We start from the raw sequence: 14762 nt of genomic DNA on the forward strand, positions 1-14762 counted from the left end.
AGTGGCTAGTTTATTGTGCACCCCACATCCATCCTGTGGACGGTAGCGCGAGAGCATATGGATACACAAAAGGCCTAGGAACTAGGCCCCAAAGGGTTAACAGGAATACATATGGATTTATATCTACATATCTATAGTTCACTTATCTATTACAAGCAAATTTAGGAAATTTGCTTAGTATATCTGGTATCTTATTTTCATTAATAAGATATCTTGACATGTCACATAGGTTATTATACTGTCTGTCTCTGTATTCTTCAATAAGTGGACAATTAAGCACATAGTTCAAATTCAAATTCAAAGTTTATTCTCTATAAAGATTACGATGTTGAATTTACAGAATTTGGTTGTTGTGTGGTTTACATGTAGTTAAATAATGATTACAGAGTGTACCACTAGAACGCCTAGCATGGCTAGGCATTTCGGGCAGACTTAGTTTAATTCTTTATTTTAAAATATTACAAATTATGAGGTAAGTTGGTATTATGGCTAAGTGACTAAATACTAGTTTGTGAGTTTAGCAATGTGAATGCTTTTGTTTTGGCACAGTACATAGTTTCAGTATTGGAGTATCACAGGATTCATTATTTTAAGACTGAGATTAATATTTCTGTTTATGGTCAAATGAGTCACTATATGTTCATTGGTTTAACTCTTATTACTCAACTGCCCTTGTGGCATGCTAAGAGTACGCTACACACTATATGGGTGCTAAGAAATAAGTCACTTTGACTTTTTTGGGTTATCCTAGGTTCTCTACACATATGCTGCTATGTATGATGATCTATGTAACTGTGTTTGTGTATACCTGAATTAGATTTTTTTTAGATTTTGCCACCGAAGTGGCTAGTTTATTGTGCACCCCACATCCATCCTGTGGACGGTAGCGCGAGAGCATATGGATACACAAAAGGCCTAGGAACTAGGCCCCAAAGGGTTAACAGGAATACATATGGATTTATATCTACATATCTATAGTTCACTTATCTGTTACAAGCAAATTTAGGAAATTTGCTTAGTATATCTGGTATCTTATTTTCATTAATAAGATATCTTGACATGTCACATAGGTTATTATACTGTCTGTCTCTGTATTCTTCAATAAGTGGACAATTAAGCACATAGTTCAAATTCAAATTCAAAGTTTATTCTCTATAAAGATTACGATGTTGAATTTACAGAATTTGGTTGTTGTGTGGTTTACATGTAGTTAAATAATGATTACAGAGTGTACCACTAGAACGCCTAGCATGGCTAGGCATTTCGGGCAGACTTAGTTTAATTCTTTATTTTAAAATATTACAAATTATGAGGTAAGTTGGTATTATGGCTAAGTGACTAAATACTAGTTTGTAAGTTTAGCAATGTGAATGCTTTTGTTTTGGCACTATACATAGTTTCAGTATTGGAGTATCATAGGATTCATTATTTTAAGATTGAGATTAATATTTCTGTTTATGGTCAAATGGGTGAGTGAGTGTAAGTGTGAACCACCAGGTGGTATTCGTGTAGTTAGTTGATGGGGTGTATCAGGGAGATAAGATGTTTTCTAATGGTAGTTTTGAAGGTGATGAATGTGTCTGCAGTTCTAGAGTTCTCAGGTAGGGTGTTCCAGATTTTAGGGCCTTTGACATACATTGAATTTTTGTAAAGGTTTAGTCGGACACGGGGAATGTCGTAGAGATGTTTGTGTCTGGTGTTATGCCTGTGGGTTCTGTCACAACTATCAAGAAAGCGTTTTAGGTCAAGGTTGATATTGGAGTTTAAGGTCCTGTAGATGTAGATTGCACAGTAGTAAGTGTGGATGTACTGAACAGGGAGTAAGTTTAGATCTATGAAGAGGGGGGGGGGGGGGTGCCAGGGATGGGATTTAGTGATTATTCTTACTGCAGCTTTTTGTTGGGTTATTATTGGCTTTAGGTGTGTTGCTGCAGTTGATCCCCAAGCACAAATAGCATAGGTGAGGTATGGATAAATAAGTGAGTGGTATAGTGTGAGAAGGGCATTTTGCGGCACGTAGTATCATATCTTGGAGAGGATCCCAACCGTTTTGGATACTTTTTTGGTTATGTGTTGGATATGGGTGCTGAAATTCAGGTTGTTGTCAAGGTATAGGCCTAGGAATTTGCCCTCATTGTGTCTGGTAATTAGAGTGTTGTCGATCTTAATGTTAATTTGTGCATCTCCTGCTCTGCTACCAAACATAATATAGTAGGTTTTGTCAGTGTTAAGCGTAAGTTTATTGGCTGTCATCCAAGTCGATATTTTGATCAGCTCCTCGTTAACAATGGTGTTGAGGGTGGCAAGATTAGGGTGAGAGATGACATAAGTCGTGTCGTCAGCAAAGAGAATGGGTTTCAGGTGTTGGGATACGTTTGGAAGATCACTGATGTATATGAGGAAGAGCAGGGGACCAAGGACACTTCCCTGCGGAACTCCAGTATCAAGTGGCCGTGTTGTTGATGCTGTGTCTTTAATGGTGACATACTGATACCTATTAGTAAGGTAAGATTTGAAATAAGCAAGCGCATGGCCTCTTATACCGTAATGGTCAAGTTTGTGGAGTAGGATGTCGTGGTCTACTGTGTCAAAAGCTTTTCTTAGGTCAATAAAAATTCCTAGTGGATATTCCTTATTTTCCAATGCTGTGTAAAGCAGATCTAGCATTTTTATGATTGCATCATTAGTGCTTTTATTTTTCCTGAATCCAAATTGGCAGGGGTTGAGTATGTTTTGTGCTGTTATAAATGAATATAGTCTCCTGTGCACGAGTTTCTCAAAGATTTTGGATAGCAATGGTAAGTTTGATATTTGCCTATATAGTTGTTTAAGTCTGTAGGGTCACCACCTTTATGTATTGGAGTAACCCTTGCCATCTTGAGTAGTTTCGGGAAGGTGCTAGTTTCTAGTGACTTGTTAAAAAGTAATGAAATAGCATGCGAAAGGATATGGGCCGCTCGCTTGTACAGTAATGGTGGGTCATTAGACAGATTCCCTAAGTTGTTTTTAAGTGACTTTATAATCTCGGTGACTTCCGTGGGCTCAGTTGGTGCAAGATAGAAGGAATTTGGAAAATTCCCATCTAGGTAGTCCCCGGCATGGGCATTGGTATGTGGGATTTTATTGGCGAGATTAGATCCTATGGTTGAGAAGAAGTCGTTTATCTTGTTAATTGTGTTAGTGGGATGTAGTGGTGTTTCATTAGGTTAGGACAATATTCTTGTTCTTTTTCAGTTTGTGGGTCCCTAGAATCTGAGAGAGTGTTTTCCAGGTCTTTTTTATATCTCCTCTAGTGTCTGTGAATCTACTGGAGTAGTATAGTTGTTTGGCTTTCTTTATTACTTTGGTGAGAACTGATGAATAGTGTTTAAGAATATCTTTGTGTATTAAGCCCTGTCTATATTGCTTTTCATATTGGTGTTTCTTGTCAATGGATTTCAGAATGGTGCTGGTTAGCCATGGGCAACCAAGCCGTTTGTTTGTGATCTGTTTCTTTTTTATAGGACAATGTTTGTTGTATAGTCTAAGTAATTTGTTAAGAAAATGTCTGTAGGCCAGTCAACAATCTCTAGGTCAGCTGTGAACTTCCTTATTGAGGCCTCGTCATGGAGTCTAAATGAGACTTTGCTGTATTCAAGCGGTGTTTTACTAATGTTTGTCAGGAGGAAGGTAGGGTAGTGGTCTGTAGTGCTATCTGTGATTATCCCTGAATTAAGGGGGGCTAGTATATTGGTCCATATGTGGTCTATTATGGTTGCACTTGTCTCAGTGAGCCTGGTTGGTTTAGTTACTGTTGGTATGAGAAGTGTGTTGTTCATATTGTTGATGAAATCAGTTACAGGCTGATCATCTAGTAGGCCAAGGTTGATGTTGAAGTCTCCAGCTAAGAGAAGGTGGTGCTTATTCATTTGTCTGTTTGTTATTAGTGACTTTAATTTCTCACTGAAATTTGGGATGTTTGTGTGAGGTATCCGGTAAATGGCACCAATTGTTAGTAAGTAAGTAAGTAAGTTTATTCAGGTATACACAAATACAGTTACATAGAATTATCATACATAGCAGCATATGTGTAGAGAACCTAGGATAACCCAAAAAAGTCGTTTGTTATAGGTGTCTTAAGGTTTTTTACAGTAAAATTAGCAAAAATGTATTCCCCATATTCATCACTAAAGTAAGTGGTGCTAATACAAGATAATTGGTTAGAGTAATAGATTGCAGTACCACCCCCAACTTGGTTTGGTCTGCAGTTGTGAATTGCTGTGTATCCTGGTAGAGGGTAGATATCTATTGTGTCCTGCTTAAGCCAGGTCTCAGTAAGAATAATGCAGGAGAAGGGTGTCTTTAGTGATTCAAGGAGTGCCAGGAGGTCATCATAGTGTTTGCTTAAGGACCTGATGTTGTAGTTAAGAACTGATAGACTTTTAGCATTGTTTAGGATAGTGGTGGCTTGTGATGCTGAGTAATAAAGGCAGTTACTTTCCAATAGGTTTTGATTGGGTGTCAGATTATGGAGGTTTAGATCAGAGTCAACGTGATCAATCATCTTCTAGGTTTAAATTATGGTTATTTATATCCTGAGTTGTGTGTTGAGTTCTAGTACTGATATCTGTAGTGGTGGGAAGCTTGGATAAGTATATAGCTAGAGTATTTTGGTCATGTAGAGTATAGTCACTACTACACATAATGAAGTTGATGTTGTCTATGTGTTGTGCTGGAATGAACTAAAGTACAACTAGGTATAAACTAGTAATATAAAAATACAAATTAAAAATAGAACAAGACTCTCACTTGTAATTGCACTAAGGTCTAATAATGATTTTTGTGGAGTCTATGTTTTGAGCTAGAATGAGCTATAGTACAATAGGTTTAATCTAATATAAAAATACAAATTAAAAATAGCACTAGTCTCTCACTAGTAATTGCACTATGGTCTAATATAGTGAATTTTGTATTGACTATGTATTGAGTTAGAATGAGCTATGGTACAACTGAATTTAATCTAATAATATAAAAATACAAATTAAAAATAGCACCCATCTCTCACACGTAATTGCACTATGGTCTAATATAGTGAATTTGGTATTGACTATGTATTGAGCTAGAAAGAGCTATAGTACAACTAGGTTTAGTCTAATAATATAAAAATACAAATTAAAAATAACACTAGTCTCTCACTAGTAATTGCACTATGGTCTAATATAGTGAATTTGGTATTGAGCTAGAGTAAAACTGTGATTAATCTAATAATATAATAAAGGCACAAGACTCTCAATTGTAATTGCACTAAGGTCTTATATAAGTTGTTTACAAGAATTAGAGTATAATTAGATTTAAATTGACAGGATAAAATACACAAATTAAGGTAGCAAAAGAATAATAAAAAAAATTATAAAAATAAAAATGGCAATGACTTGGTTATAATATGCTAGTAAGATGGTAGACAGGATAATATAAAAGTTGTAGTTGAAAATACTAGTTTAAAAAAGTATGGAATAAAAATGGTCAATAAAAGAAGTTTACAATAAGTTGGATCAATATAGTTTAAAAGTAAAATTGGGCAATAATAGGGATTTAGAATAAAATTGGGCAATTGAGTATTTTTTAAAGTGAGGTAGAATTATTGAAGACAAGTTATGGTTAGTTTATAATAAAATAAGATAGAACAGTGATGTGGTAAGTTGTAAAAAAGGAGATAGATTCTGTAGATATCAAACACAATTAAGACTATGAAGTAGGATGGTAGTTGAATACAACAATGACAATCAAAAGTAGTTGGGGTATTAGAATTTTAGGGGGGCACAAATTTATGACAATATAACACTAACGGTGGACTATGGGTATTATCTGCACTTTACTCTGATTCTGTTAGTCCAACCTCACTTAGGAATGTTTTAAGGTCATGTTCTGTAGAGATGAAGTATCTCTTCTCAGTGGGCTGTTTCCTAACTGCGATTTTTCCATCCCTCACAAAGCACTGGTGGATTTTTTGGGCATAGCGTAATTTTCTTAGCCGATAAAGAAGGTTTTGTCTTGTTTTGGTAAGGCACTCATTGACGTAAACATCAGTTTTCATAGAAATAGATGTTTTTAGTAGGTTGTTTCTTTGTAGGCTAGTTTGGAATTTTAACAGCACTGTTTTTTTACCTGCTTGGTAGCCCATCAGTTTGCAATCCTTTAGGTCGTCACTACGTATGTTAAGGCGAAGGTGGTCCTTGATAAGCTGTAGGGTGGTCTCCATGCAGGTCTCTTGGGTGACTGTGGCTGGGAGATGTTTGCTGTTAACTACAACAGCGTCAGATAGCTGTTGTTGGTCATTATGGTCCTGGAAGTTGGTTATGACATTGGCAAGCTGTTGGTCCACTCTTGATCTTTCCTCTGTAATGTTGGTAGTAAGTAGGGTGACTTGGTCTTTTAGAGGGTTGATGGTGTCTAGGGACTGGGTGTAGGTGTTGCTTTGTTGCTCTAGAGTGTCTAGTTTATGTTCTAGAGCAGTGATCTTGTTGAGGTAATCTGCATTGCTAGCCTTTAGTTCCTGCATTTCTTGAGTTAGTTTGGTGATCGTTTGGTTCTGAATCATAAGGAGTTTAGCTATTTCTGGGTCGGTGATCTTCTTGACATCAAATACTGGGAAGGAGTTATCTTGGACTGTAGCGACGGCCATGTTTGTTGTTGTCTGTCGTGTGTTGTGGTGGTGCCGGTGGGTGATGAGGGTTGTGCCCTGGCTGGCAGTACCACAAATTTTCCTCGTGTTATTACTGCTCTCACCTTTGATGTTAGGAGTCTTTAGCTAGTTACTGGATCTTCTTTTATTGTTCTGACCCTTGTCCATTGGCTGTGGCTTCGGGTGAATAGTAGACGATGGGTGATGGGTGAATGTTGTGGAGTATCACTTCAGTGGCAGCGGGGTAGGAGGTGGTAATACGAGTCCTATTAGTTGGTAATTTGTGAACTTTTGGGTGATTTCTGCAGTTGCTTTATATCATTCTGGGTATCCACACATGTTAGTGTTATGCGGGTCTTGATTAGGTCATCACTGGGCTGCTGGGAACCTCAGGTAGAAGTAAAAATAGAGGACAAGGTTCCTGTTGCCGCTGCCGCTCACTGTTGTAATGTTTTTCTGTAGGTGAGACATTAGTGCTAGAATACAATAATCAAAGTGATGATCTATTATGGGGGAGAGCTAAACCCGTAGGAATTATAAAGTGAATGTGGGGGAAAGGGATAGTAGACATTCAGATCCGATTCCCTAGATCAAGAGCCCCCATACCAGCATTAAGGAATCTCTTTTAAGATGAGTGATAATAAAAAGTAGGGGAGGGGGAACCTGGAGAGTATAAAAAGAACATTCACGGTACACATAAGTATGATAAGGCACCTAAATTACTGGGAACGGTTGAAGGCCCTTGATCTGTATTTCCTGGAGCGCAGGCGAGAGATACATGATAATATACACTTGGAAAATCCTAGAGAGATTAGTACCAAACTTGCACACGAAAATCACTCCCTATGAAAGCAAAAGACTCGGCAGGAGATGCAACATTTCCCCAATGAAAAGCAGGGGTGCCACGAGTACACTGAGAGACAACACAATAAGTGTCCGGGACCCAAGACTGTTCAACTGCCTCACTGCATACATAAGGGGGATTACCAATAGACCCCTGGCTGTCTTCAAGAAGGCACTGGACAGGCAGCTAAAGTCAGTACCTGCCCAACAGGGCTGTGGATCGTATGTCAGTTTGCGTGTGGTCAGCAGTAACACCTTGGTTGATCAAACCCTGATCCACCACGAGGCCTGGTCTCAGACCGAGCTGCAGGGGCATTGACCTCTGAAACCCTCTCCAGGTAAAATAAATAAAATTGTGAGTTCATTACCTTTGTAATTGTGAGCTCATTACCTCTGTAACTTGCTCAGCTATCAAAACTTTGGACTCCAGTCCCTGGACCAATTATGTACCTCTGTAATCTTTTGACTACCGCCCACAGGATGGGTATGGGGTGCATAATAAACATTAAACTAAAGGTAAACTTCAGGGGTGTGCCAGAGTATCAGTAATGGTAGGTATTGACTGGTTGTAATATTAACATTGAGCTGAAACTGGGTTTCAGTTAATTTTGGTGGTACATATTGGTATTGGTATCGGCTTATTTTGATATTATATTGGCCTAATGTATTGGTATCAGTAAAAATTTTGGTATTTTCCAATTCCCTATATACTGTGTACATAGAGAATTTGTACAAAATGAAAATCATTTTTGCCTCTTTATACCATATTCAAAAAGTAAATTTGATTTTCCCAAAGATGCTAATTGTTCATAAATTTTTTCATCCGTAGACTGCTTGCAGAGGCAAAGGCAATGTTCGCGGCTTTCACAGAGACCCACAGAAAGGATCACTTGGACAACGAAATATGGATCCCGGGTTACAACCTATACAGAAGCGACAGTGAACAGGCAAAAGGGGAGAGGGGGGGGGTTGGCCTGTATATAGCAGTCACTTATTCACTCAGAACTGCTTAATGCCTCAGATGATCTAGTTGAAGTTTAAGCAGTAAAGATCGAGAACCAAAATCTGGTCATTGTAGCAGTTTACAAGCCTCCGGATGCAACGTCCCAACAATTCCAGGAACAGCTGTTGGAAATTGGCCACTGTCTGGAAAATCTTCCAGCTCCTGCTTCCAATATCTTGCTCCTGGGGGATTTCAACTTAAGGCACCTAAAATGGAGGAATATAACAAATAATGTTGTTACAGTGGTAACACCAGGAGGCAGCTCAGATGAGAACTCACACACACATGAGCTTTTGAATCTCTGCGCAAAATTCAACTTAAACCAACAAATAATAGAGCCTACTAGACTATAGAATACACTGGACCTCATCTTCACTAACAATGATGATCTGATACGAAATGTCACCATATCAAAAACAATATACTCAGATGACAACATAATCGAGGTTCAGACATGTATGTGCGGAGCCCCAGACAGACAAAATGTGATCAGTCACGAGGGAGTCTTCACCAAATTCAACTTCAATAACAAGAACGTAAAGTGGGACCAAGTAAACCAAGTCCTAAATGATGTAAGCTGGGATGATAGCATAAGCACCACAGACCCCCGACTTATGCCTAGAACAGAATAACTCGGTGACACTCGATGTATGCTCAAGGCATATTTCTTGAAGAAAAAGGAGGAGTAGATGTAAAATAGAAAGAGACAGGCGTTCCCTTTACAGACGAAAGAAAAGAATAACAGAACAGCTAAAAGAGGCCAATATATCTGCAATGCATAGGGAGACACTGGTCAGAGAAATAGCAAACATCAAACTAAGGCTAAAGGAATCTTATAGGAGTCAGGAATTGCGGGAAGAACTAAAAGCCATAAATGAAATCGAAAGAAACCCAAAGTATTTCTTTTCTTATGCCAAATCAAAGTCGAGAACAACATCCAGTACTGGACCCCTACTTAAACAAGATGGGTCCTACACAGATGACAGCAGGGGAATGAGTGAGCTACTCAAGTCACAATATGACTCGGTTTTTAGCAAGCCGCTAACCAGACTGAGAGTCGAAGATCTAAATGAAATTTTTATGAGAGCCACAGAATTTGGTAAACACAAGCCTATCTGACGTTATCCTGACTCTAAATGACTTTGAACAGGCGATAAATGACATGCCAATACACTCTGCCCCAGGGCCGGACTCATGGAACTCCGTGTTCATCAAGAACTGCAAGAAGCCCCTATCACGTGCTTTTAACATCCTATCGAGAGGGAGTGTGGACACGGGGGTCGTCCCACAGTTACTAAAAACAACAGACATAGTCCCACTCCACAAAGGGGGCAGTAAAGCAATAGCAAAGAACTACAGACCGATAGCGATAACGTCCCATATCATAAAAAACTGTGAAAGGGTCCTAAGAAGCAAGAAGCGGAACTCTATTCTTAGGTTTGCAAGGCGCCCATATAATGCAGCATTTATCTGGTTGATGTGCGGTTTGTATTCTTTGGCCCCCTACTTCAAGACTGCACTTGGTGGGGTTGAACTCCAGAAGCCAGTTGCTGGACCAGGCCTGCAGCCTGTTCAGATCCCTTTGTAGTCCTACCTGGTCCTCTTCCAATTGAATTCTCCTCATTAACTTCACATCGTCTGCAAACAGGGATACTTCTGAGTCTATTCCTTCTGTCATGACATTCACATATACCTGCAACAGCACCGGTCCTAAGACTGACCTTTGTGGAACCCCGTTCGTCACAAGCTCCCAGTCTGTGTGTGTATTCACCTAATTGTGTACTCACCTAATTGTGGCTCCAGGGGTCGAGACTCAGCTCCTGGCCCCGCCTCTTCACTGATCGCTACTAGGTCCTCTCTCTCTCTTCTTCCTGAGCTTTGTCATATCTCGTCTTAAAACTATATATGGTTCCTGCTTCCACTACATCACTTGCTAGGCTATTCCACTTCCTGACGACTCTATGACTGACGAAATACTTCCTAACATCCCTGTGACTCATCTGAGTCTTCAGCTTCCAATTGTGACCCCTTGTTTCTGTGTCCCCTCTCTGGAATATCCTGTCTATGTCCACCTTATCTATTCCACGCAGTATTTTGTATGTCGTTATCATGTCTTCCCTGACCCTCCGGTCCTCTAGTGTCGTCAGGCCGATTTCCCTCAACCTTTCATCGTAGGACATTCCCCTGAGCTCCGAAACTAGCCGTGTTGAAAACCTTTGTACTTTCTCTAATTTCTTGACGTGCTTGACCAGGTGTGGGTTCCAAAATGGTGCTGCATACTCCAGTATGGGCTTGGTGTACACAGTGTACAGTGTCTTGAACGATTCCTTACTAAGGTATCGGAACGCTATTCTCAGGTTTGCCAGGCGCCCATATGCTGCAGCAGTTATCTGGCTGATGTGTGCCCCCGGAGACGTGCTCGGTGTTATGGTCGCCCCCAAGATCTTTCTCCTTGAGTGAGGTTTGCAGTCTTTGTCCACCTAGCCTATACTCTGGGGTCTTCTTTGCCCTTCCCCAGTCTTCATGACTTTGCATTTGGCAGGGTTGAATTCGAGAAGCCAGTTGCTGGACCACATGTCCAGCCTGTCCAGGTCTCTTTGTAGTGCTGCCTGATCCTCATCTGATTTAATTCTTCTCATTATCTTCACATCATCTGCTAACAGGGACACTTCAGAGTCTATCCCTTCCATCATGTCATTCACATAAATAAAAAATAGCACTGGTCCTAGGACTGACTCCTGTGGGACCCCGCTAGTCACAGGCGCCCACTGTGACACCTCTTCACGTACCATGACTTGTTGTTGCCTCCCTGTGAGGTATTCTCTGATTTATTGCAGTGCCCTTCCTGTTATACACGCCTGATCCTCCAGCTTCTCCACTAATCTCTTGTGAGGAACTGTGTCGAAGGCCTTCCTGCAGTCCAGGAAAATGCAATCAACCCACCCCTCTCTCTCGTGTCTTACTTCTGTTACCTTGTTAATAAACTCCAGGTTTGTGACATAGGATTTGCGTTCCATAAATCCCTGTTGGTTGTCGTTTATAATCTTGTTCCATTCCAGGTGCTCCACCACTCTCCTCCTGATAATCTTCTCCATGACTTTGCATACTATACACGTCAGAGACACTGGTCTGTAGTTTAGTGACTCGTTTCTGTCTCTTTTCTTAAAAATGGGAACCACGTAGAGATGTCTGGTCCCATCGCCTTTGAGGTATCAAGGTCACTTAGCAGCTTCTGCACCTCCTCCTCCTCCGTTGTTTGTATGTCATCCAACACTTGTTGGCTCCTCACATACCTCGTGATCGTTTCTTGTGAGTTCCCCACCTTCTTTCCTCAGCCTGATCACTTGTAACTCTACTATGTATTTAAAGCACAGAACCACGTGGTCACTAGCTCATAGGGGCCTCTCATATGTCATGTCCTCAATGTCTGAACTGCTCAGGGTGAACACAAGGTCCAGTCTTGCTGGTTCATCCTCCCCTCTGTGTGTGTGTGTGTGTGTGTGTGTGTGTGTGTGTGTGTGTGTGTGTGTGTGTGTGTGTGTGTGTGTGTGTGTGTGTGTGTGTGTGTGTGTGTCTGTCTGTATGTGTGTGTGTTTGGGGAGGGTGGAACTAAGTGTGCAGGACAGGTTTTAAGATGGCAAGGTTGCCTGAATGTTTTATATAACCCAGGTATGTTTTACGTTACTAAGATAATATACTTTTCATTGTAAAGATATTAGATATTAGATCTCAAAATAATGTAAGAAAATTATTAACCTACACGTTAGAACCGGGTCCAGCCTATATTATAGATTACATACAATGCTCTGAGGCTCTAGGATGGAAGCAACATAAGTAAATAAATAAAATAAAATAAATATATAACTACGCTTTGTTTCTATCCATAATAGTTTACAGTTTGTTCAGAAAAAGTAATATTATTGAGATACTGTATAGACAGATCCTGGTTAGGCGGAACATTCTGGGCAGCCTTAAAACAACTTATAACTACTTACAACATTTAACTATAAGTGGATTTATTGCAAGAACTGAAGGACCAAAGGTCCTTAGTAACTGGTAAAATAGGAGGAGACTACGAGAGGACAGAGAAATCTAGAGGTGAAGAAGTCTGGGTGGGGACGTGAATTTCAACTACTGAAGAAGGAGGAGGTAACGGTTAAGACACAGGTGGAGAAAGTTAAATTGGTAAGAAGCGTTGATGACTGAAGGAGTTTTGGGTCCAGTTGAAAGCCCAGGTGGGAAAACCTGTGCAGGAAAAGTAGCATAAGTAATGAAAGAGCATGAAGCAGGGAGAATGAATGTATAAAAGATGGAATGTTAGAGGTACGGACATGTGGGCGCCCATCAGTTCTAGAATAGGAGAGCCGTGGAAGTCTTCCTTGGAGAAGGAATTGAGTCACTGCCATAGAGTATAAGAGGCCGTTCTTTTCCATAAGACAGCGAATTTTGCGCTCTCATAAGAAAAATGGACAACGGCGGGAATATGTTGGATGAGCCTCTAAGCAGTTAATGCTTCGCAGTCTGCCCTACAATATTTGGCTACCCTACAATATTTGGTAGGGTAGCCAAAGGGCCATCAATATCTGCACTGTTGAGGTGTTAGGATGAAATTCCTGTACTTGTAAGTGCTGTCCTACTAAGTAAACTGAGGTTGAAAGCTCTCAGCAGTCGCAGGTCAACTTGACAATGTCGCTTGGGTAACGTCTCCGACCTCGGACAGGGCAGATACACGTCTCCTCTTTGGTGATAGGGAGATTCTGGAGCTCAAGTTGCTCATGAATGTCTGGGCCATATTGCATAATGTTTAGTTCAACTATAGTTTAGCATGTTTTACAGTAACACTACACATCCCACTCTTGAGAGCAAGAAAGGTCACGTTTTGGCAATCAAACCACATGAAAGCTTTGCTAATGCCATGGTCGGTAAGGTAATCAGCAAGTGCTACTGTAGGAGGAAAAGAATTTTGTCAAACACTGTCTTTGAAATACATCTGTGAGGGTTAGAGATTTCCAGGTAGTTTATTTGCAATGTAAGCAGAATCATATACGAGTATTGTGTGTCGAGCCACTCTGTCATGTGATGGGTATATACCCAAAATTCGATGCTTCGTCACGGAATAAGATGGTAGCTTGGCCAAAATACTGCGAAGGTCAGAGGTATTAGAGGGGCCAGGGTGGACCCAGCAACAGGGTCAGACAAAAAATAAAGCCCGGAAAGCAGCAACAGATTGTGTGGTACGAAGACTATGCATTCAGCGTTAGTAATCACCTCCATCTCTATTTCCTTCCCACCATCAAGTACAACAATGGGAAGTTTAACTGGTAACTAAAACAAAGGACCCCAAGGTCAACAGAGAGGTATATATAAGACCGAAGTAGTGCCCACCCACAGATGTTGCTTCCCATGAGCCTAACCGAAAGCATCACTCTAACAGGCAGGAAATAGCGATGCTGGACCAGCCGACCTATGCAGCGAGGCCATCGCTGAACTTCCCGTTCGACCTCTATCCTCCTACCAAAGAAGCGTGTTGCCTACCTGCAGACTTCAGTTTGCTCAACTGTCAGGAAGGAGAAACGGAGAAATTTACGGGTTGCATTGCTCTGCAAACACAAAAGACAGTGTATGGTTAAGCTGCCACATTCCATGGGCATCCTGAGGAAGTACGTTGAGGTGAGTGGTCACCTGCGGTCATACCTGCCTAAGCTCTTGGGAGTTAACGTGGCTGCTACCAAGCACCATGGCTTGTTGTAGTGTTTTAGAATCTCAGGTTCAAGTGTTGAAGAAGGAGATTCTACTTCTTCAGGAGGAAAATAGGAGGCTGAAGCTTCACACAGATGAGTTTGGGAGCGAGTGTGAGAAGGATTTAGCTGGTAAGGAAAGAATGGTCACCAACAGTGATAGTGGCAGCCGCTTTAAGTGGCAAGTGGTTCACAGTTCAGGAAGAAGGAAGATGAGGAGAGTTAATAGAGAAGATGTGAAGGTAGGAAATCGATTCTCTGTTCTCCAAGACGAGTGTACTTCAGTGGTTAGTGAGGTTGAAAGTACCACTGATTCTCCTGCTAGTCAAGGTAAGAATATTTTAATAGTAGGCGAATCTCAGGTAAGATATATGGACCGTGCATTTTGTAACAGAGACATAAAGGTCAGACAGAGAGTGTGCCTTCCTGGAGCTGGTGTTGGTGACATAGTCAGCAGGTTGGATAATATTATGGCAGATAATGGGAACAAACCCATTATCTGTCTTAGTGCTGGGGG

At 40.7% G+C, this 14762-nt stretch overlaps 1 protein-coding gene across 1 annotated transcript in view; it reads left to right on the forward strand.

The window, feature by feature from the left end:
* The window catches only part of LOC138853045 (mpv17-like protein 2), a 136388-nt gene extending 125382 nt beyond the window's left edge, over positions 1–11006 (forward strand). The window contains exon 5 of the mRNA XM_070087422.1: positions 8334–11006. Coding sequence (XP_069943523.1) covers position 8334 — 1 coding nt within the window. The 3' untranslated portion in view covers positions 8335–11006. The remainder of the gene's footprint in view (positions 1–8333) is intronic.
* Positions 11007–14762: the final 3756 nt, after the last annotated feature.

Source organism: Cherax quadricarinatus, chromosome 21 (genome assembly GCF_038502225.1).
Source record: "Cherax quadricarinatus isolate ZL_2023a chromosome 21, ASM3850222v1, whole genome shotgun sequence".
NCBI lineage: Eukaryota > Metazoa > Arthropoda > Malacostraca > Decapoda > Parastacidae > Cherax > Cherax quadricarinatus.